Source organism: Mus caroli, unplaced genomic scaffold, assembly GCF_978045245.1.
Source record: "Mus caroli unplaced genomic scaffold, Mus_caroli_1 scaffold_20, whole genome shotgun sequence".
Classification (NCBI taxonomy): domain Eukaryota; kingdom Metazoa; phylum Chordata; class Mammalia; order Rodentia; family Muridae; genus Mus; species Mus caroli.
The window spans coordinates 12,497,285-12,514,860 of NW_028227275.1; the positions used below are offsets into that span (position 1 = coordinate 12,497,285).

Consider the following 17,576-nt stretch of genomic DNA (forward strand, 5'->3'; position numbering starts at 1 on the left):
TGGCATGGTAAAGACATCGTTTATCTATAGTACAGGTCCTCCCTATGCCTTTTTTAGTATATGTTCTCTTTGATAGAAGACAAACTAGCTCGCCGTTTCCCAGGAGCTCCTTAAGAATGAAGGTGCCACTGCCACTTACATGCAAGGTTTCACACAGTCACTAGGTGATTAGCAGGAATGGAGTTTTGCTTATTCACCTCAACTCTTTCATAACATGTAATTTTCATTTTGTGTGACATATTACTAGAAAAACATTATGGGGTACACAGCAGTCCCTGCTGATCCATTTTCACTTGGTAAAATTTCAGTTACTCATAGCCAGTTATAGACTGAAATTCTTAAGTGGAAAAATCTAAAAGTAAACAAAAATCATAAGTTTTCAAAAGCACACTGGGCTGATTATTATGATTATGTGCTGGGCTGTGGCTGACCTAACCATGACATGAGTCATGCACTCTTTCAGTTTATCTGTGATGTGTGTGTGTGTGTGTGTATGTATATATATATATATACATACATATATATATATATACACACACATATATATGTGTGTGTGTGTGTGTATCCACCCATATGATATATAATATATAATTATTTTTTACAATATATAATACTCAAATTTTCAAATTAGCATTAGAGAGCAAGTGGCTTACTCAGGGTTTGGTACAACTTGTAGTTTTAAGAATCCTTTGGATCTTGAAATACTTTCCTCGTGTATTAGGGAAAAGCGTCTGCTTAAATCAAAACCATAGACATCTTGAAACCCATCGATTTTGCTGACGAGGTGTGTTGAGTCAGTGTCTGCCCACATCAACACCCCCTTAGCCCATCATCCAGAAGCAGTAGTATTTATGTTTCAGTTAACATGATTCAAATCTCAGGATGGGTGAAACACAAAAAGCATCCAGCACTAACAAAACAGCCTGGGATCTTAGAGGCCCTTCCTGCTAAGCAGCAGCCAGTATCATTGAAACTGACTAGAGCACACCCCAAAATTGTTATTTATAATATCATGAATTTGAAATAACCTTGGATATATGAAGATTTCTTGTAAAAACAGATACAATTCTTGAAAGCAACGGAAACATGTGCTTTTTAAATCTTCCTTGGGCTCTTCTAACCGAACCAAATGTTTAGTTCAATTTATGCATTTCTTTACTCAAGAATGAACCTAGGACTATCAACTAGATGGCTTCCATTTTTATTTATTTTTCAGTAATCTCTAAAGCAAAGGAAAAAAGGCATTTTATCTACACCCAAGTGTGCATGTGCACACTTACAGGCACCAACCTTTCAGAATGGAGTTACAAAGGGAAGAGCTTTGGTAATATTACCTATACCTTTAAAATAAGTCATCTATTTCCACATGGTGAAATTGAATTATAATTCAGCATGCATTTCTGCATTTGGATGGAGATGATTTTAGGAATCACAGTTAACTTGGCTTCAGCTCTGAATTGTAGAAAGTGAAGTCTGGATAGATGGAGTTACCCACTGGGAAAAAAATGTGTGTGTGTGTGTTGCGGGGAGAAGGCCGCTTATTGCTACTTACAAACCACGTGCAGGAAGAGGAAGGCTGTGTCCGAGCCAAGGTTGTTCTCCGCATAAGCTGTCACCTGGAAGATCCCCGCGCTCTTATACACATGCCTGATGCCATCCTCAATGGGGCTGAAGTTGGCATAGGATACAGCCACCCCATCTCCAAAGTCAAGCTGGATGTTTGTCCTTTGGAGGTCACCCTGCAAGGGAACAGAAATGGGTCTGGTCCCCTTCATAAGCTTCTGATAGACTTGTATCTGATACTCATTCTCAAAGTGTCAAAATTACCCTGAAACCTTCCAGTGATGTCTCTTTACCACAAGATAATTTCTATGAAGAGGTATGGGTAAGGGCTGGGAACCTGCAGGTCCAACCTTGGGGCTGCTTGATTTGGTTTGACTCTGGCAATAGTGATAAGGAAGAGAAGATCCAATGGGAAGACCACATAGACCTGACCCCTCATAAGCATGGCTTAACTCTTCTGTGGAAGGATAATTACAGCAATAAAGTAAAGTTATTACTTTATTGTTACATACTTTCAGCAGGCCAAGCAGTTAATCCCTCCAACTTTACATTGTAGAACGCTTGGATTTGAGTGCCGTATGCATTCTGCTGGACACGTGTGTATAAATAGAAAGTATGACTTTATATTTATAAGAGTAGAAACTGTTTCTATTTATATAAATTTGTTTATATTTATATTTATATAAATAATAGAAAGCCTTACTTTCTATTTATAGTAATAAAAAACGTTACTGTCCATACCTTTAAAGTGGGAGAATAATGTGCACAAAAATACTACATTAAAGCCACATGGCTAGCAGCAATAAGAACCAAGTTTTTCATCTAGATAGACTCCTTTCAATACTAATTCTTTTACTTACCAGATCATAATTTTCATTATTCTTAATTTTGGATATCTTTTATGAAATTTAAAAATTGTATTAGTCACTCAGCATGTATTAAACACTATCTTCAAAATAACAATAGGAGGTAGATCATTATTCCCATTCCACAGATGAATACTGTATGCTATCTAAAATTACTTTTCTGTTCCCGCCTAGGATTTCCTAAAACTGCTTAAGCCATGCTCCCTCTCACAGCGATTCACCCCACAGATGTCACTGCCCTTAGGAGTCCAAGCACACCTCTGATATTACCTCTAACATGATATGCGTTGGCTCATCTGAATACACTACTTCCTCAAGCTGACAGTTAGCCCCTCAAAGGTAAGCCTCATGCTTATCACACACCCCCACACTGCATCAACACTTTGGACAGATGTATAAAGCAGATCATAAAATAAAGGTTCAGAATGAAGAAGGTTTAAAAAATAATGTCCATTTATGAATTGGTGGCAAACAGACCATGGGCTGAACTGTCGGAATCTGTGACCCAAACAATCTTTCTTGGAAACAAAGCACCCGACTAACATACAAATCAGAAGATTGTGCCTCAAAATTGTGCACCGGCACAGCATCTCTCTGTCCACCTCTCCTGCCACAGCAATGCACATGTGAATGAAATGCTGATGGATGCTCTCTTGACCCTCTCAGGATGTCAACTACCCTTGAGTGTACAGATGTAAATGAAAGTGGAAATGAACTGCAGGCAATCGAAGTGGATAAGATCATGGCTCTTCACATCCATTTGAGAAAGTTTTTATAGCTCTGGTCCTGAAAACTCTCTAGTGGAAATGTGATAATGACCTCCTCTGTGAATCATAAAGCTCTCTAATTCAAGCATCAGTGTGAGAGAAGGCTGAGGTATCTGCCAGGTCAGGATAAGAAGCCTGCACCTTTCTTCGAATTACAGTTTGGACTTTAAAGACTCTGAGGTGTTCAGACTAGTGAGAAAAACCTCCTGGCTTGCTTTGCTCCCTTTTCAAGATCTCAAGAGCCCAGAGCAATTTGCATATAAATTTAGAGGGCATTGTCAATCAGGCAAGCCTTCTAGTTCTCCCAGTCCAGCAAAGAGTGCTAGGGAAGTCCCTGGTTTGGGCAGAAGGAACACATCACACAGGGGGCAAGAAGCAGAGAGGTGGAGCAGAGCAACAGCATGCACTCCAGTCTGACTGCCTGAATTGCAAAAGACAGTAAGCAATGAGTTGAGTTAATGAAGCCGGTTGCTGATGGAGAAGCCACCCATGCAGTTGTGCTCTGTATAAAGTTAACTTTAAAATATATTTCAGTCATCTTCCCTGTCCTCACATACATAGGTTCAAGACTCTTTAAAGACGTGTGGGCTTTTCTAATTAATGAGGGGAAGAATTAGAACAAAGCAAGAGAGGCTCTGAAAATCAACGGCTGTGATTTGAATGTCCTCCCCACCACTCAGAGTTTGTAGGTTGTATCCTTATGGCAATAAATATTTCCAAAGCAGAAACTAAAGAGAAGCCTTAAGACTATTTCCAGGTAGGTCCTAATGGCTCAAGTGATAATCCCAGTCCTAAAGGTGTACAAGGATGTGGAATATAAGTTCGAATGCAGTGTGGGCTGTGGGCTGCACTATGACTTCGAGTCGGGCCTAGAGAGTTCCTGTGTCAAAAGAGACAAGGTGAGACTGTCTCAAAAAAAATAAATAAAATAAATTAATTAATAAATAAATAAAAAATCGAAGGCCCTAGCTCAGAGCCAAAGCCCTAATACAAGGTCAAATATAAAGGATATAGAAGGGGGAAGAGATAGAGAGAAGAGGGAAGAATGGAGGGAGAACAAGTGAACAAGCTAGCAATCTCTTCCACAGGCACTGTGGGCTGGGTCTTCCTTACAGATGACTGGAGTATTATCCCCTCCTCTTCTTTTCTCTGTGATAACTGGGCAGCTCGTGAGAATGTTAGCTTTCTGTCTCCTTCTGTTCCTGAGATCAAGGAACTGCCAGCATGTGGTTCTGACTGCAGACACCCAAGTGGTCACCTACCTCCTCCATTAGAATGATGAAGGTTGCATTATGGCCCTGTTCTGCCACCAGGCGCCCGTCAGTGGTCACCACATGGAGGCCCCGAGGAGCTTTTCCAGGACACAACTGAGTCTTAGCAGAATACTTATCTCTTAGCCCATCTGTGCAGTTGTTGGATACAATCCTCCGGTACCTAAAGAGATTTGACAAAAAAAAAAAAAAAACAGTTTTGAAAATGGTGTAGACTGTAGTGTGTGTGTATATATGTATGTGTGTGCATGTATCTGTCCACATACATATGTATAAGCATGCATGTGTTTATGCATGTATATGTGTTTATGCATGTGTGTTTGTGTATATATATATATATATATGTATATATATCTAGATATCTAGATAGATAGATAGATAGATAGATAGATAGATAGATAGATATAAAATGTTTGTATGTATATGTGTATGGGCATATGTAAGTGTGTGGTGTATGTATTCACGTGTATGCATGGGTGTGCTTATGTATGTGTATGTGTGTATGTTTGTATATATGTGTATGTGTGTGCATGTATAAGTATGTCTGCATTTATAATATGTGCATGTGTTTATGTATATGTGTATATGTGTTTACATATATATATATATATATATATATATGTTATATGTATATGAGTATGGGCATGCTTGAATATGTGTGTGTACATTTATGAGCATGAATGGGTGTGTTTATATATGTAGACCTGTGTATATGTATGTGTGTGTATTGTATATCTGCACACATATATGCATGTCTGTATTTATGTGTGTGTATGTGTGTTTATTTGTGTGTATGTATATATGTATGGGCATGTTTGTGTGTGTATATTTATGTGTATGTATGGATATGTGTGTGTGTGTGTGCACATGTGTGTTAGGCAGGGAGGAGGGAGGGCAAGAGAAAATAAGCAAGCAAAAACACTTCTCATAGTTACTCATAAAAGGCAAGTTTCAAAAACTACGGCTACTCACAAAGATAAACAGTGCTCCGGAGCTGCTATCCCCATATCTCAGAAAGGCTGGCTCCTTAAACATTAGTATTGATCCCACCTAGTGCACCAGGGATCTGATCAGTGTCTAAACCAGCCTAGAAAAATCAATGTCTGACTCACACACAACAGAGGAAGCAAGCACTGGACTAGAGAAGCAGGAAAAGCAAGCGAGTGCACACCTCCGTCTGTCAGCAAGGGTCTGGTCTATTTCCCCAAGGCTGCCTCCAACTTTCTCTGTACCAGGAAGCAGTTAGAACATCAAACTTTTAACTCCCCATAATCAGAAAGTTTCTCCCTATCTTCTCTCCATGCCAGGGTGTCATTAATAGAATGTCTAGTGAAAATCAAAATCAAAATCATAACTTTTACCCTGGAGTCACTAGGCCATTTTATAACATATTTTCTCTGTTTTCTGAAGCATTATTTCCTCAACACAAATGTCACATTAGAAGCACAGTTTTTAAGTCCTATTCAACTCTGCTATACTAAGTCAACCTTACTAAAGGGGTTTTCCTGGGAAACCTCCCTACAAAACACTGGCAACTTCTATGGTAATGGCATCGAATGTGTGGCAATGTCCCAGCAATTGCCTTGGCCACTGACCCAAGTGCTTGCCTTGACCTTTGACCTGCTGCATAGTTATTACTTCCAGAAAGTCCGTGATCTATGCATCATCACTAAAATTGATGTTCTAAGAAAAACACATAAATTATCCCAGTATTACCACTCTCTGTATGACCACCACTACCACCATCACCACCATCAAGTCTTGTCTTCCTTCACCCTCTTGAATAATCAGTTGATCGATGGTATCTTATCCTGAAAAACCTAAAGCCAAGGAAGTCTAGATGACATCAGTCCTCCATTATATCTGGCTTTTCTTTCTTAGCACTGCCCCACAACTGGATCACACCCAGCCTCTATTGCTTCTTCTGAGATCACATGGCGATGCAAATCAAATGTTGTAGATAGCACCTGGCTCAAATGAAGTTAATAATACATCATTATCAACTGTCTACTGAAATATGTCCGTATCATTGCTATCCAGTATGGCAGTCAATCTTCACACATGGCTATCAAGGCTTGAGATGTAGTTAATATCTATTAGTGAAATGACAATAGTTATGTTTTATCACCTTAAACAATGTACAATATTACAATTATTTCCACATATTAATTAGTTTAATATGACAAATTAGTTATATACATTACATTATACTTATACACATTATACTTATACGCATTATATATATATATATATATATATATAATGCAGTCCTTTTGATTATCACATATTTAATTAAATCAAATTATTCTATGATAATCTTTATGGGCTATTTCTACTTATAAGATAGTTTTGGTCATGATTAGCATCTTAGAATTATTGTATCATAAGGCAAACTTTATGTTAACCACTTCCTTTTTTATATGGCTACCAAGAAAACTCTCTTAGTAATGTATGATATTGGTCAAAGTTGGGAAATTTTTGTTTTTAGATACCTATAAAAAAATCTTTCAAAGAAAAAAGTGAATATAATTTTTTTAAAATCCTTTTCTGACTTAGTTAGCTATTTCCTTTTTGCATACCTATGTTGCTTAAAATTGCATCTAGCTCCAGATGCCATGTGCTTAAGTGATATGTCCTAAGAGTATTAATTTCTAATTGTTTCCAAAGGATGCGGAGGTAGAAGCTGCCTTTTGCAGATGCTTCCATGCGACTGTTATGTTTTCTTGTTCTCCTACAAGAACAAGAAAGTCCATCTCCTTACCTTCAAAGTGTTCAATCTGCATTAAATTATTTAAATCTTTAAAACATTTTCTTACAAAAACACTACAGTAAATCACTCAAATGCCCAGCCCAGCATCTAGGAATAACCCCCCCCAATCAACTATTTACCTAAAAAAGCAATAGTTTTAGAGTATTTCACACTACTCAGCACACCTATCCATGTGTAAGTTTCCTTAGCAGATGGCAGACATTTAGATAGTGCCCACTGCTCTCTGCAACCATCCAGGGTCAAAGTAAAGGAATCTGGACACCTTGGCTAATGCAGCAGAAGAAACTCAGGCAGACATGAGAGTGGAGGCCAGAGCACTCCGGTCTTGCATCTTTGGAACACCTGCAACCTCTCCACTCTGTGTGGGAAAATTGTTACAAATGAAGAAATTAGCTCCATGCTAGATGTTCCAAATCAGAAGCTGACTCACAGAAACTCAGGTAACCAGAAGACACATCAAAACATGGGAAAGGTGTCATGGTCCCAACTGTCCACTCTCCAGGTCTCTCCTGGGTCACAGAAGCAGTAAAGAAAAGAATGATTCTGTGATTTCTTCCCTTGAGTTTGTTTATGAAGTAGATTACATGTATGGATTTCCATATACTGAACCATTCCCGTATCCCTAGGATGAAGCCTACTTGATCGTGGTAAATTATTGTTTTGATGTGTTCTTGGATTCTGTTCGTGAGAATTTTGTTGAGTATTTTTGCACTGATATTCATAAACGAAATTGGCATGAAGTTCTCTTTTTTTTTGTTGTTGGGTCTTGGTATGGTTTAGGTATCAGAGTAACTGTGGCTTCATTGAGTGAGTTAGGTAGTCTTCCTTCCATTTCTATTTTGTGGAATAGTTTGAGAAGTATTGGAACTAGGCCTTCTTTGAAGGTCTGATAAATTTACACAATGAAGTACAACTCAACTATTAAAAACGATGACTTCTCTGAGGTAGTGCCTGTCTTTGTCACTGAGGTGCATTTCCTGTATGAAGCAAAATGTTGGGTTTGTAGAGGGGAGACTGTAAAGGGGGGGGACAACATTTGAAATGTAAGTAAATAAAATAATCAATTAATTTTTAAAAAAAGAAAGAAAGAAAAAGAGAGAGAAAAAGGATGAAACAACCCATCTCCAAGAAAACCTCTGTGGAGTGTCTGAGGGTAACTAGATGGGCAATGAGAGACAACAGGCAACAAGACGATTACTGAAAGTGTCCTGAGTGTCCTTATCCTCTTCCAGAAGTGGTTAGAATGGGGCTTGTGCATCAAGTGTTAGTGTTTGAGAATATGCATTGATCTTCCATTAGGGAGCGCTATAATATCTACAGACTACAATTGAAGGCAGGCAATGGAGGTTTTAAAGACACAACAACTATAATTTTCTAGAGATCATTTGTAAGTGGTATTTCTGGCTGATAACTACTTCTGATGGTTTCTAAACAGTCTATCCTTGACTAAACATTTCCTCAGATTCCCTCAAAAGCCTCTTGATATAAACTTATCCAATCAATGCTCATTCTTTTCAATAAAGATACACTTCCTTTCATTTCATCATTGTGAATGGACAACCATGAGTTGTGAATGGAAAATAACGAGTGGAGTTCCGTCATGCATTGGGCTTACCCAGTGCTGTTAAGGTAGCTTTGACCAAGGCTGCAGTCCTTTGAAGGGGAAGCTGGGTTGTACCAGAAAGCTGGGACACACTGGCTCTCTCCATGTCTCTCATAGCCATAGTCACTATCAAGAAGATAAACATGGTAGAATGATGTGTTAGGAAATGTTAAAACACCCAAAGGTATCCATAAATATACAAAAGTCCCACTTCTTCCCCAAAGTCATAACTCATTGTTTTAATTAACCCCAGTGAGGCAAATACCCTTGTCTTAATAAAAACAGTATGCTTTTAGAAATGGTCTCATCATTTAGAATTTCAGTCTAGAGAGAAAAATCAGAGTATCGAAAAAAAAAATTCAGACTAGAAAGTACATGAATTCAAACACAGGATGGGCACAGTGGCTTGGAGGTGAGAGCTGGGGGCAGGGGGGGCACTATACATTCAAAAATCATACTTTGAATCACAAAATTAATTAAATAAGTAAATGGCAACCAGGAAGATGTCTTTAAAGGTCATGATACATTTCTATGTAGTGGTTCAATATGTACTGTCTGAAAATTGATTTCACAGAATTTATATTCATTTTTTACTTTAAATTCAACTGCTTTCAAACTTGTGTGTATGTGTTTGTATTCACATGTATGCCCACAGGAATTCAGACTTCTTTTGTTAAGATAGCCTATACATCCTTAAATATAAAACAAAACCAGAGTTCTTTTCTGTGCTCCTACAGGATCACAGCCATAGCACTCGAGGCCAAATAGCATACCCCTCCTTCTTGGTGTTTTATAAGGTTTTCAGATGTGTAAATGTCAAAATATAAGAGTAATAAAGTGGGTGGAGGAGATTAAATTCTTAGAACCAGCCAGATCTGGTGCTCACAGAGAGCACCCTCTCTTGGTCCATGCTTCCAAATTCCACATCAAGAGGATGCCTGAAACCCAGACAGCACAGCCTCAGTGTCATATCAACCCACTGAGGATCAAGGAAGCACGGGGGAAGGCAAATCACTCTCTACCCTACACTGATATATTTCATTTTTCTTCTTACATAGTCTATGAACTAACTGTCTGTGAAAGTCCATTGAGAACACTGGGAAACTATCTGAGTGAATGCAGGACAGGAACGGAAGGAAGACAGGTATACAAATGCAACAATGACTTGCTTATTGTTCACTGTATGCTATGACCCATCAGATAAATGTGGCAAGGTCTGCCCTCAATTTTTTCTTCATTCCTTTGAGGATACATCTCACACTGCAACCAAACCTAAGGCAGCATAAAGAAGTATTGACTGATGAATGACATCATGTTCTTTACTATCCACATAGGAACCTAGCCTACTTCTAGCTACCCCTTTAGTCCCCTTCCTTCCTTCCTTCCTTCCTTCCTTCCTTCCTTCCTTCCTTCCTTCCTCTCTTTCTTTCTTCCTTCCTTTCTCTCTTTCTTTCTTTCTTTCTTCCTTCCTTTCTCTCTCTCTCTCTTTCTTTCTTTCTTTCTTTCTTTCTTTCTTTCTTTCTTCCTTCCTTTCTTTCTTCCTTCCTTTCTCTCTCTCTCTCTTTCTTTTGTATGATATGTAATGGGCATGGATCACTACTCTTTTTTTCTGTTTTGTGGTTTCTTCCTTATTCTTCCCTAATATCTAGGTTATATGAGCCTAGTGCTAGTTTACTGCATGCAATTTAGGGGACTATCACATGTTGGATCTGAAATGGCAATATATATATATATATATATATATATATATATATATATATATACACACACACACACTCATATATATATGTACGTGTATATATATATATATATATATATATATATATATATATATATCACTGATTTTCAACAATTGAATCATCTATCATAAGTGCTATTGAGTAAAATAATGTCATAGGTGCATTCAAACGCAATCTTTCTAATTCCCCATTGAATTGTGTCTATTTCTGCAAGAGGAAAGTCCCCTTGACCAAGATACTGGAGGGTTGACTGCAGAAAGAATCTCCAAATGCCCAAGCAATGAGTGGAGTGGATGTGAGCAGGGTTGCCAATCAATGGAAAGGCAGAATCAAGAGCAGCTTTGATACAACCATGGTTCAGTGAAGTTGGGAGAAAGGGGAGTGAAAGAGACGTTTCTGCCAGGTGACTCCTTTGGCGAGTGTCAGATCCAAGAGGAGAGAGCGCCTGGCTCATGATTCTTCTGGACTTAGTGTAGCTTGTAATAGTCCATGAGATCTGACTTTGAAAATTGTGGGAATTTTGCATGGTCATTAATGGTTGTTAAAGCCATTATTAAACTTTAAATTATATGACATTTCATTCACATTAATTATATTTAAAAGTCAGTAAATACACAAAACATAATCTACTGCTTTATTGCATTTTAGCATCATATAATTATAACATTGTATATATGTTTTACATGTGCAACATATGCTAAGTAACATATGAATATTGTTATTTTGTTTATGTTCTCAGGGTCTTTTATACCCATGTGTGTGCTTAGTAGGAATACTATATAAAGCAGAGCTACTGGCCATGTCTGCTCAGTTCTTCATTCATTAGTATAATGCTGAAATCAGCCACTGTGGGAATATGTACAGCATTCAGTGTGTGTTCCCAAAGAGTTAAACATTTGTCAGCACACCACAGAATGTTGAATTTCAAGCCTTATTTATGCCTGGAAACACTGGGCTGTGGTATGTGTATACTACTTCTCGAAAATCCCCCTATGCCTTTATAAGATGAACCTGTTGACCAGTCCTGCTGACCCTAGAAAATACTGGGAGTCTGGGAAGGAAGGATGCTTCTCTTAAGTAGCCTTGGGGAGGCTAGAAATGTTTTCAAGGTTCTTGGCGAAATGTAGCCATCTTCAGCAATTCTGTTCAGCTCTGCTACCTGTTAGCGTGGCAGTAATTAAAAAAAGGTGCATCAAGCGCGCTCCTCTTCCCCAAAGAGCAAAAACACCTCATTAATATTTAACAACACTTGCCGAAACCGGCTGCCTCCAAGCTGTGGACTTATTCATTAATTTCTGCTAAATGCATATTAAACTCTTTCACACTGGCCAGCCTTCCTCCCAGCCCATGAGTCTGCAGGACTTAAACAATCAAACAAACAATCAAACAAACAGCCTGTGTTCCAGCTTCCTCAGAGAAGGTGGGAGCAGATGAATTGTGAGATCTGAACAGAATACACCAGAAAGGCTGATTTGCCTCAGGGAAGTATGCTGTCAGATTCCGCATGCGCACAGGCAGTTCACTTCGATTCATAATTTACCCCTGTGTGGTGCTTGATTATAAAAGCTGTTGAATGTCTACCTGTATAGGGAAAAAAAAATCTGTACATTTCCAACCATATGCATATGGTCTAACACCTACCCCTACCCCCTCAAGGACAAGCCTCAGACTGAGAAAGAGAAATGGTGAGGACAGTTCAGGAATTGAAAAGTGTGTGTGTGTGTGTGTGTGTGTGTGTGTGTGTGAGAGAGAGAGAGAGAGAGAGAGAGAGAGAGAGAGAGAGACAGAGACAGAGACAGAGACAGAGACAGAGACAGAGACACAGAGACACAGAGAGAGAGACAGAGAGGGGGGAGAGAGGGAGAGGGGCAGGGACAGGGACAGGGACAGGGACAGGGACAGGGACAGGGACAGGGACAGGGACAGGGACAGGGACAGGGATAGGGAGACTATAGGAAGGGCAGTTTGCAGCATGGATTCAAAGATCCAATCCCCTCAGCTCTGGACTGTAAAGAAACATAAGAAGATGAATGAGTTGCCAGACATTGACCAAGCTACTCCTGGCATATAGTGGTGATTAAGACTGCTGATTTGTGTTTAACATTAGCCTAGTCCTAAGGGTTACCACTTAATCAGAAGGTGGACTCTGCCCTGCAAGAATATTCTGAAACTTAACAAACAAAACAAAACATTTCTTTTATTTTTAAGTATGTGTATGAACACATGCATGCATGAGTGCATGATGTACACACACATGTGTGAAAGTGCACGAGTGCAGTGCTTGTGGAAGCATTGGATCCCCTAGAATGGAGTTGCATGTGTTTGTGAGCTGCACAATGTGGGTGCTAGAAAATAATAGCAGCTCCTCTGAAAGAACGGTGTATGTTCTTAACTCAATACTTTATAATATTAATAATAATTAATATAATAATAATATAATATAATATAATATAATATAATATAATATAATATAATGTTAACTGCTAAGCCCCATTCTGAAACTCTCCACCAGTCAGGAAGCCAAGGTCGCTTTCCAATAAGCTTAAAGGTCTACATGCATGTCAAGCCAGGCATAGGCCAGACCAGTATTGCTGACCCCATCCTCCCTCTACTTCTCCACCTAGCAGCTGAGATTGTAAAACGTATGCCAGACAGATGCTTCGATTCCATTCTTGTGGTGCACTGGGGTAGGCTTAGGATAAGGTGGCTCTTCTCAGCCACAGTGGGAGCACTCATAAAACAGAAGCAGCTACCACAAGAATAACATTCACCATCCTCACTGGCTAAAGAATGAACCCAGACACAGCCATAGAAAATGAGACCATTGTATCTTTAGCAAAAATTACTCAGAAAACCAGACAACCATTCCTTAAGCCTTTCTTTTGACCTAATTCCATGGTGGTGGCCATCTGCCTTATCCATCCTGCTAACAGGCTGCTTATATATCTGCTCTGTTTAAATCAGTCTGTTGCTCCCCTCCCTAAAGGTGTGCTTATTTGATTTAGTTAATTGGGATAGCTCCATTACCACTCACTGAGAGAAGCCATCCATAATTACACGTGATCTACTTGCCCAATGATCTCTTTGCTCTAACCACCTTCCCACCAGTGATAACACCAGCTCTGCTGAACCGAACCCTCTACAGTGAAAATATTTCATACAGCTATGCTCCATTATGATAACCACTAACCAGAGCAGCTAAGAAATTGCATCTTAATTTAATTTTATTTTAATGCAAACAATCACATGTGACTAGCAGTTATGGTAATAGACTCAGTACTGGATCATAAAACTCAATACTTTGTAATATTCTTTTTCATTTTCTGTTACGTCATTTTTCTGGGGGCAGTAATTCTTTTTTATACATTGTTTATTGTCTTGTTTATACTTTAGCTTGTCCACTATAGAGAAAAAGCATGCTCACTTATATTCCATATGCAGACTGTAGGTACACCTGAAATTATATGTGGCACCCCAAATCCCTCCCTCTCTGTCTTTTGCCTCTACACTGAATAAACTCATCCTGTGGATATGACTTCATACTAAACATGGAAGAAACTATCATGGCATTCTAAATCAGAAATTAGAATATTATTGTCTTGAGCAAATGAAGCTCTCTCTGTGTCTGTTTCCATCTATAAAGTGCCTAACTCTTCCTAAAGCTAGATAAGAAAACTAAGATTATTCCTGTAAGACTATTACAATACTAGGCACATAATAAGTACTCAACCCAAGCTACTGTTGAGTGAGCAAAAGGAACAGATAAGAAAAGTGCATCTGCTTCTGTTTTATCCCTGGCAAATACCTTCCTCTCTAAGTTCACACAAGGGGACCCTAGGAGTCAGGCTATCACACCAGGCTCCCATCCTGCTCTCCAGGATTAACACTAAAGACTAAGGCAAACTAGACTTGACTCGATGAAAAAAAATGTATTTTACTTTACTTTGTTTGACTTTGTGTTAGTGTTTTGTTTGCACTCATGCATCTGTGCTGTATAGTCACCTGGTGCTTGCGGAGGTCAGAAGAGAGCATCAGTTGCCCTGAAACTGGAGGGACAGATGCTTGTAAATCACCATGCAGAGCCTGGGAACTGAACCCCAGTCCTCTACAAGAGAAACAAATACCCTAACTGCTGAGCTGTCTCCCTCAACTGTAAAAACCGAATCTTTGTTGTTGTTGTTGTTGTTGTTGTTGTTGTTGTATGGAGTTTATTTAGGGTGTAAGAAGGGGAGTTGGGAAGGGAATAGAGACACACAGATAGACACACTGGGGTGGGGCGGGGAGGCCAGCCAGAAAGTGGAGAGAGACGGGGGAGGTAGAAGGGGAGAAAGGGGTCACAAAGAGAAGGGACAGAGATTAAGAGGGTGAGAGAGTAAGAGAGGCGAAACACTATCTTAAATCCAATACTAATACTTGAGAACAATTTCAAACATTTACCCTAAAACCACTATTAATAATCCTAGGATCATCATCAAAAGTTGCTGCTTCTAGACACAGAAACAGTACAAGAACACAGTTAGGTCACGTGACCTCTGTTGTTGTTATTTAATGGTGACCAGGCATCAAAACTAGGTCCTTCCTGTGTCAATGTCAAGTGTTTTCTGCCTTCTTTTTAATATAAGGTATGATTGATATAGAAATGCAAAAATCATATATATATATATATATATATATATATATAATTTTACAATGTCTACTTGGAGACCTTATACCTATTACAATTCCACTAGCAATAGTAATTTTTTTTTATTTGAAATTGTCTTTGGAGTTAATGAAATAGTCTATATTAAGTTTCACTTAGAGCAATCGGCTTGGGCCATTTGGAGATGAGCTTTAATTTGAGAGGAACTAAATGTAGAGCCCCCCCCCGCCATTCCTCCTCAAAGAGAAAAGAAAGCTCCAGTAATGAGGCCTACATGGTTTCCTGAGCAACAGACGGCACAGAAGCAGCAAGATAAGGTTCAGCCATACCTGCATGTAAACCTCGACTCTGCCTCTACCACTTCCGTAACTATGGTTAGGTAACTTCTGAACAGACTGCTCATTGGCTTCTCATTGATGGCAATGATGAAGATACCGAAGACATCACAGTATCTTGAATATGGGTGAGACCTCTAGCAGCACAAATTCAAGAACCTCGGAAGGCTTTGAAAGGGTTCCCTCCTCTTCCATATAGTCTGTTTTACTAAGATTCTGACAACAGTCCCCAAAGAAGAGCTCAAAAAATACTTTAAGTATTGTCACTAGCATTAAAATAATTGTATAATACCCAGAGGTACAGCCTTGAAAACAGTGCTCACTTGGTCTTATCAGCTCTGATTTATGAGATATGAATCCTAGGAGATCACTTAAACTCTGGGGTACGGCTCACAACTCCAGCAGCTGCAACAACTACCATATGTTGTAGGTTTATGTTGTAAACAGCTTGGGTAAGCGCCTTATCTATATTAATGATCTACCCCGATTCATTTACTAATTCATTTATTTCTCCCTAGGACCTGATGAGAGGCGTGTTATGTATTTTTATTTCAAAGCCAAGGAAATAAAGGCACAGAAATTATGAAAATTTCCCAGAATAAAACCTTGTGAATGCAAGTGTTGGGATTTTTATACAGGCCAGTAAAAAGAATCATTTAAGGAAAGAAATATTATTTTATAGACTTTTTAACCTTACTCATCAGTCCTTCTAGCAATGGGTAGGAAAGTATCCTTTGGCTTCAGGAAACACCGTGGACTCTGTAGTACGGCATGCTCAAACAGAGTGGACCTCAGTGGACTCTGTCTGAGAAGGAGTCGAGGTACTCTGAAATTCATGGTCTGAATACATTGCTATGTATTATGCTTTGAATGTGAAATGTCACATAGGCGCATGGGCTAAAACATTTGGTTCCAAGCTAGTAGTGATGTTTTGGCAGGCAGTGGCAACTTTAGAAAGTATACCTTCTATGGAAAAAGTGAGTCACTAGAGGTAGGCTTTAAGAACTTTACAGCCCGGCCTGACTTCTTGTCTGCTTTCTATTTTCTGCCTTCCTCTTATGTGCAGAGACTCAGGGCCTATTCATGCTTAGGATGATGAGCCCTGATAACAGCTTCTGTATAGTACCTTCTTTCAGACATCTTGTTACTGCAGTGAGAAAGTAGGAAAAACATTGTCTGCATTATACTTCTAAGGAGACTGCTATGTCTACTTGATCTGATTATATGCTGGTCTGTGGTTCCTAACAAAAAATATTTTTTTCCAGCCATGAAAACATTCTTGCTTTCAAAGATCTTCTAACACAGAAGGGACACTGATGTTAAATTTTAAATCCCATTTGGTACATCTTACTTTAATGAATCTCACCTAAGCCAGGTTATGAAAGAATGAAGAACGGATAGGGAGGAGGCATGATCACCCTGCACAAGTAACTTCCAGTTATCCATTAGCATTCTAGGAATTCAGGAATGAAAAGGTGGCATCTAGATCATAGCTAGATAACGTGGAGATGGGTGGAAGGAGGCTGCTGTGTAGAACTAGAGGCTCTGACTACTGCAGTATACTTAGCTATTCTGTAACAGAGAACATCAAACCCATCTCTGGCACTGCCCCATCTCCTGCCTTGTCTAGGAGCTGATGTCTGAACACTAGCTGTTCCTTCAAGCTCAGTATAATCAATATACATTATCAAACGGAACCTCAGCTTCTGACTGAATACAGAGGCAGCATGCATCTACCTGAGGCCAGAGGGAGGGACACACGTTCCCAGAGTTGGGGAGGTTTTGACTCTCTTAAAAACAACACTCAGAAACACGTCACAGCTCTTTATTGAAGGTTTACTGTGGAGTCAGCACTGGGATTTTAATAGTGAGGGAGGTCAAAAGCCCCTGCATTTGTAACACTTATATTCTACTGGGGAAAGACAGATGATAGCAAAGCCTTTAAAAGCACCATCACTTCATAGGGTGAGAATTAACAGAACAAAAGTAGAGTAGTATGCTAGAGAGCGCGGGATATATA

General features: G+C 39.2%; 1 protein-coding gene across 1 annotated transcript in view; it reads right to left on the reverse strand.

Annotated features, from left to right (window-relative positions):
• The window catches only part of Sorcs3 (sortilin related VPS10 domain containing receptor 3), a 596,124-nt gene that overhangs the window by 37,116 nt on the left and 541,432 nt on the right, over positions 1-17,576 (reverse strand). The window contains exons 17-19 of the mRNA XM_021151815.3: positions 8,853-8,966; positions 4,459-4,630; positions 1,553-1,739 (exon numbers count right to left, since the gene is read on the reverse strand). Of these exons, the coding sequence (XP_021007474.1) occupies positions 1,553-1,739; positions 4,459-4,630; positions 8,853-8,966 (473 nt within the window). The remainder of the gene's footprint in view (positions 1-1,552; positions 1,740-4,458; positions 4,631-8,852; positions 8,967-17,576) is intronic.